Raw genomic sequence first — 7638 nt, forward strand, 5'->3', positions numbered from 1 at the left:
TGCCGAAGCATCACCGAACCGAACTCTACGATACGTAAGCTGTACAAATAAATCTCTTTGCACAGAATCTTTGCCTCGTGTTTCTCGACACTCGGAGTCCCTACTCCTAAGATGAGCCGAACTCTTGGATCATCCCCAAAATTCCCGTTGTACCCAGAGAGGCACAACAAAATTGGTGGCAGCGGTGGGATTGGTCCAGTTAAAGGAATAAATAAGGATATGTGGGATACGCCCAACTATTTCGAGACACAATCAATAACAAAAAATTGATTGAGCAAATCAGCACAAAGTGCGAGCCAAAACATCGTCAGTGCCTGAGAGACCCGGAAGAAGAACCGTGACAAGAAGCTGAAGCGCAAAGGAAGGAGCAATCCAACGCAATGCCCAGCAAATAGCTGATCGTAGTAAAGCGAGGACGCCGCCCGTGCAACGGAAAACTCACCGACGCTGACCTACAACAACGTGCACTGCCGAGCGATCCAACCACAACAGCTGACCGTGCAGAAGCAACAAGTAAGCGAAAGAAGAATGCGTATCATCGTTATACTGTAAGTCAAAAACATTGTACAATAAAATAACGTGAATGTCGGCATAACTGAAAAGAGTTACGTTCCACCGATCGCGATTTTTAAGCGCACCAGCGCGACTAGCAAATAGGTTCGGCTTGGTAAACCCCGTACAAGTAATCGAAGGAGCGGCCTGCGATATTCGCGATAACGTACGGAGAAATTTAGATAACCATTTTTCAGGCGAGAATTCACCCGAATTAAGATCCCGCGAACTAGAAATAAACCAAGTAGCAAAAAATACACTCCCGCCTAACAATAACAATAACAATAACATAATAGAAGTAGAGGGATCTGATATAAATCGTACATCCGTCGAACGCGTTGCCGTTAGGAGAAATTGCTCCCCGTATCATACGACAGTAGCATCTTCGAAGCAAATAACGAAGAAAACATGCAACGTAATCCATTACCATCAACTGTTCCCCCCGAAAACGTTGATAAGGAAATAGAACACTTGCGAGCATAGGCTAGAAATAACGCCACCGCGGATTATGAAGACGGAAGTCCCCTCGGAGATCCGAGCAATGCACTGATAATCGAAATTGTGCAAACCGTTCGAGAAATTCGAGAAGAAATAAGAGAATTACACGGGTAAATACACGATCTACGTGCAAATCGGGAAGATTTAAATAGAACGCGAAAGATACCGAATGACACTAATCTTGATGTCACATACGGACGAACACTTATCGATGTTTGAGATCAATCGTCACCTTTAAACGGTCATTTACGATTAAAAGAAGCAAGAGATATGATTCCGGAATTTGATGGGAATTCACAAGCTAAACTTAAGAAATTTTTAAGCGCATGTTCATACGCGATAAAAAATATTAATCCCGCAGATAAAAGAACATTATTAGAAGCAATACTTTGCACAAAGCTAAAGGGAAAAGCTATGGTAGACTTTGAAACGCGAAATATAAACAGTTTCGGACAGTTTAAAAGAGAACTCGAAATCTGCTATTTAAGCAAGAAGAGCATCACTCACTTGCAAATCGAGTTTAACTCCTTAAAACAAAAAGCCGGTGAGAGCGCCAGAGCATAGGGGCTGCGCGCCGACAATTTGGCCATGGAATTATATGAATCCATGATCGAAGGCCAAGATTACCGCAGCGAACGAAAACGCATTATACGTGAAACTATACAACAGCAAGCTCTGCAAAATTCCCAAATCCACGAGGATATCAAATTGGTAGTACGAGCACAGCATTACTCAACGCTTCAAGAAGCAATCGCTGGAGCCAATGCGGAAGAGAAAGTCAAGGGTCCATTAGAACATGCATTGCGGCATAAGCCCGATCATACAATTTCATACAAGCAGCGCGAAATAAAGTATTACAATGCATTAAATGTGAAAAACTAGGACATCACGGACGAGAATGCCGAACAAGCAGATATTCAAACCGATTCTCCTTGCCGAAGCCACAGGAGCAATCGAGAATAAATACATTCGAAAAACACTGCATCTACTGCAAAAAATCAGGTCATGGCCGAGATGAATGCTGGAGTCTACGCGGACGCCCTGGGATAGTACAATCTAACCGGACGAAATCAAACGAAGATAAAAAGCCACAACATCGTAATAAAACGAATAGGCAACGAAGAAAAAATACAACGCAAAACGAGGATGAAGAAGAAGACGAAGAGAATACAAGACAGCCGAGATCAGCCCTCGAGTATCAAATATCGCAAGTAACAGGAAAACCGCAAACAAAAACTGGATTAGATCTAGTAACTCTTCTCATCCAGGAAGTTAAAAAAGGGAAATTAAACCTACTATTTGACACAGGAGCAACGATTACATTAATAAAGTTAAGAAATCTAAAAGGAGAAACCATGATTTACGAGGAGCAAATGGCACTCACTGGAGTTACAGGACACAAAATGAATACAATAGAAAAAATCAAGGCAACGATAATCCTGAAGAACCGAAAAATACGGCACTCAATTTATATCGTGAAAGACGACGTCCCAATTGATTATGAAAGAATCCTAGGAGTAGACTTTCTACAAAAACACAAGGTAACGTGCGATTATAATAAGAAGCAGATACAGCTAGCAGATATTAAAATTATATCCGTACCGAGCATTAACTTTAATACCGCGTAGCGAGACAATTATTCAAGCTACTACCGACTCAAATAAAGTAGGCATAATACGGGCTGAGGAAACAGCCTGGAGTCTTTATTGGCTAATGCCTAGTAAAGCCAGAAGAATTTTCCTGCCTAATAAGTGTTATAAACACTACCGAAAAATATACAATATTAAACTACCAACTCCATGCGTAACAGTCCAAGAAATAAAAAATACAGCGGCTCAAAAATGCAATATTCAAAAACAACAAGAGGTTACAACGCTTTCCCGTCGCGAACAAATAAAAAATTTACTGCGTATACAATACCTAACACCTAAATCAAGAAGAGAAAAAAACACTGCTAGAAATTTGCGAAGGTTTTAGCGACATATGTTATAAGGAGATGCACTCACTTATACTCCTACTATCACACATGAAATTACGGTTCAAGCCAACAGTGCACCCGTAAATATACGCCCATATCGCTTACCAGAAAAACATAAACAAGAAGTAAATCAGCAAGTAAAAGGCATGCTGAGAGACAAAATCATTAGACCAAGTACCAGCCAATGGAATGCTCCATTGCTAGTGGTCCCTAAGAAGACCGATGCGTCAGGTAAACAAAAACTACGAATAGTCGTAGATTTTCGAAAGTTAAACGATTTAACAATAGGCGATTCCTTCCCATTACCTAATATAACGGACATACTAGACCAACAGAGAAATGCAAAATACTTTACCATCTTAGATTTAGCGTCAGGTTATCACCAGATACCCGTGGCCGAAAACGATAAATGCAAGACAGCGTTTTCTACACCGTACGGGCATTACGAATTCAATAGAATGCCGTTCGGATTAAAGAACGCGCCAGCCACATTCCAGCGGTTCATGAACTCTGTGCTGACTGGGCTACAAAGAATCAAATGTCTAGTTTATTTGGACGACATAGTCATATACGGAGCAAGTTTAAAAGAACATAATATACGGCTTATCGAAGTATTAAACATGTAATAAACCGCTTTCGCGAGGCGGTCGTGGATAACTCGGTCGGAATCCGGGGCTCGTGAAAGGGTATCGAGAGACGAACGATAGATGCGTTAGGTAAAATATAATTTATTGCGTGTAAGTATGTGTGTATACAGAGTGAGTGTGTGTATAACTGTTGTGTGTGTCGGTGTGTGTGCGCTTGTATGTGAGTGAAATGATAAGCGAGCGAGTGCGTGTGCGAACGCGAGATATTTACAATGTGTTGAAAATATATGGGCGAGGCGAAAGATGACGTGCAGGTGACAAAACGCATTCGTGTATGCGTGAGTGTTGGGCTTGTCTAGCGGTTTGGTCGTGCCGGTCGCGCTGCATACGAATTACAATGCACGGGGTGTGTGTGTGTCGGAGCGCGCTTTCAGCGATTCGATACGATTATCGATTACGTGCGCGGATCTGGATTTCGGCAGAGGCCGCTAACTACCGGGCGGTAATTTCGGTCGGGTCGGTGGGCGGTCCTTAGACGTGTCGGTATCGATCCGATTGCGTCGATCGATGTCGCGGCCGGGTTAGATCCTCCCCCTGGAGCGGGACTTAGCGCGCCGTATTAATGGCGAGTCCGATCGCGGTAATGGCGGTCGCGGAATTACTGCGAGTTCGCGGATATCGCGGTATTGTTTCGTCGGGATGATTTTCCCGTAGAATGCAGGAGTGCAACGGCCGACGGGAACACCCGTCAATGTCAGGGAACTCCCTACCACTGGATGATCGCCGTTGCACGTAGGTGGACGGATGCGTGTGAAGTGTCGAGAACTCCCGACGGAGGCTGAGTACGCCCAACTTCGTGTTCCTCGGTTGCAGAGATTTTAAAGGATCGCTCTTAGAGATGACGCAAACTCTCGGCGGAGGCTGGGTACTCCCAACCCCGTTTTCTCTCTCTTTGAGCGTGTTTTCAGGATCGTTCTGGGTTCCAGGCGTCGTACTGACTCTGGCGGTTGCGAAAGATCTGGTCTCGATATGGAAAATTGGCTCTTATTTATACCGCTTTTTCCGGCGGGTGCGCGTGCGTAATATGCCTGATTGTTTTAAGGCATATTGTTTCAAGTTGAACCGTCGCGCGCGACTCGGGTGGTTTCGGGAACGGTCGGTACGGTTACCCGAGCGCGGCGACGATTCCCGGTAAACAACGCGTCTTGACGGCGGTTATAAATTCGAACATCTTATAGATCTTTAAAAATGGGCGCTCGGCGCCTCCGCCTTATGCCCGACCGGTGTTTGTCGGGCGGCGGACTTCCGGCGGATCGACGGCCGGGTAACGGTGGAGGGATGCATCGTTACATCACCCCTCCGGTCTAGTATGCCTGAAATTAGAGGCATAGCGGTTCTGTTTGCGCGGTGTTCGGCGTGTTCTCGCTCGCTGGTCTAATTTAAGCGGTGGCGGTAACGGAGTTGCCCGTCCTTTGCGAAACGCATCACCCAGTGCCCCTGCGGTGATCGGATTTTGTATTTTCGGGCTACGTGTACGGCGAAATGGGGCACGTCAAAGATGATGCCGGGTTCCACCTGGACCCGGATCGGTGGCGGTGGTAGCGGGCCGGTCGGCATCAGGAGGCGCGGCTGGTCCTTGCCGGTCTCGGTCTCCTCGGCTTCCCGCGGTTGTTTGCGGGCCGGAGCGCTCGCTGGTTGCCGCGAGCGGGCAGGCAGCGGTGGCGGAGCCTGCATCAGCTGCTCCATTTTCCTCCGGTTGATGCGGTCGGAGCGCTGGATCAGCGTTCCGTCTTTCGGTGGCCGGCCGGATGGTCGGTCGGCTGGGCCGGTTGGTTGCCGGTCGGTCGTCGGCGGTATTCCGTCGCCGATTCGGCTGGTGTTCGGCGGCGGCGGTTGAGCTTAGAGCTCTGGTTCGCCCAGGAGCTCGTTGATCGCGGCGAGGATGCTTTCGGAAGTTTATTCTGCCCCGGCGGTAGTGGGGGTATCGTCGTCTTCGTCTGCCGAGTTGTTGTTGTCGCTGTCTGTTTTTGTTTTTGCGACTTTGAGATCTTGGATGTGTATATGCCTATACCACTTCCCTCGCTTGCTCCTTAGATCGACGATTTCCGGCGAGATGATTCGGCGAACTTCGAGCGGCCCGATGTATTTTGGCGCGAGTTTCGCGTTGAAACTGTCGGCTTTTTTCGACAGCGGGTGGTCCTTTTTCCACACCCATTCGCCGATGTGCGGTCTCCATTCTCGGCGCCGGAGATTATAGTGCTTCTCTTGTTGTTGAAAAGCTCTCGCCAGTCGGATCCGGACGATCTTATACGCGTCGTCCAGCCGTTCTCGCGTGGTATCTGGCGAGGTTCTCTCGGTGGCTGGTGTGATGCGGTACGGCGGTACGAGCTCTCGCCCGTGATTTATATAGGCCGGTGTATACACGGTGTCGTCGTGGACGGCGGTATTAAAGGCGAACTGGAATGCGGGCAGATGTTCGTCCCAATCCCGGTGGTCTTTATCGACGAATTCGCTGATCATCGTTTTGATCGTCCGGTTGGTCCTTTCCACGGGGTTGCAGTGCGGTGCATAGGCTGGTGCGGTCTTATGCTGGATGTTGAATGCTCGTAGTCGTTCGGCAAATTCTCTCGAGGTAAACTGTGTGCCATTATCCGACAGGATGGATTCTGGCCGGCCGTGTCGGAGTATTACCCGCTAGGTGATGGCCCTCGTGACGGCTCTGGCGGTGGCTTGGCGTAGCGGTGTCAGTTCTACCCACTTTGAAAACCGGTCCTGCATCACGTAGAGCCACGTGTGGCCCTGGCGTGATCGTGTCAGTGGCCCTACGAGGTCGGTGGTGACCTGCTCCCAGGATCGTTGTACGTCGGTGGCGTGGAGCTTCCCGGCCGGTTGTTGCTGGGCCACTTTGTGTCTTTGGCAGGTTTCACAGGTCCGCACATATCCGGCAATGGCTCGGAACATCCCTGGCCAATAGTAATGTTCGGCGATGCGCGCGATGGTCTTGGCTATGCCCAGGTGTCCGGATGTTGGTGCGTCATGCCCATTCTGTAGCACCGTGTGTCGTTGCTCCTCGGGTACGCACTCCTTCCATTGATCTTCCGCCGCGGTCTCCTTGAAATCCAAGGTGTGCAGGATATGCCGGAACAGCTTCCCCTCGGTGATCCTGTAGTCTGGTCGGCTGGCCGGCTCGCGTTCGACTTCCGCGAATATTCGTCGGTACCACCGACATCGGCGGGCGGTCGCGGCGCAAAGCTCGGGCTGTCGTGACCGGGCGTCGGCTACGCGGTTGAGCGTGCCCTTGCGGTATTTTGCTTCGAGGTCGTACTGTTGAAGCTCGAACAGCCACCGGGCGAGGCGCCCGGTGGGAGCCTCCAGGCGCTGCAGCCATTTTAAAGACTGATGGTCGGTCAGTACGGTGAAGGAGTACCCCTCGAGGTAGCCCTTCATGCGCCGGATGCCCCATACGACCGCTAGGCATTCCAGCTCGGTAGCACTATAGTTTCGCTCGGCGCTATTTAATGTTCGGCTCGCATATGCGATTACGCGCTCCCCTTCCTCAAAGTACTGCGTTAATACGGCCCCAAGGCCGCTGGTGCTGGCGTCTGGTGCTTTTGCGTACCTCTTAACGTGCTATTAGGTTTTTGCGAAGATTACAAGCGCGTTGTGATCAACGCGCGACACGAGCTTATTTTAATACGAGCGCGCAACGATAACAATTGCGTTATATCGCGCGAAACGCAAGAACCTAAAATCGTTTTGTTAAAAATACAATGACGAATGCCTCATATAGTATTGAATGATGTTAATAAATTAAGATTATTGCGCACATTAGATAGTGGACGATACTTGAGCGTCGCTTTTCGCTCATGGGATCTCTACGAGTTTCCGCTTCTACAGAGCACGACCAAACACTCGTGGGCCGTCAAAGCGGCGACACAACTCGAGAAACCGCGATACGTTATCTTCGCGCTACAATCTGGAAAGAAGAACGTTCTGTCCGAGGAGCCTTCTTTATTCGATGAT

General features: G+C 48.7%; 1 protein-coding gene across 1 annotated transcript; it reads right to left on the bottom strand.

Moving 5' to 3' along the window:
- Positions 1–5571: 5571 nt before the first annotated feature.
- On the bottom strand, positions 5572–6135 carry LOC138942492 (uncharacterized). Its single transcript, XM_070312729.1, has one exon. The coding sequence runs from the start codon at positions 6133–6135 to the stop codon at positions 5572–5574; it is 564 nt and encodes a 187-aa protein (XP_070168830.1).
- Between the last annotated feature and the right edge of the window lie 1503 nt (positions 6136–7638).

Source organism: Polyergus mexicanus, unplaced genomic scaffold (assembly GCF_030449975.1).
Source record: "Polyergus mexicanus isolate NDT 795.1 unplaced genomic scaffold, iyPolMexi1.0 SCAF_22, whole genome shotgun sequence".
Lineage (NCBI taxonomy): Eukaryota > Metazoa > Arthropoda > Insecta > Hymenoptera > Formicidae > Polyergus > Polyergus mexicanus.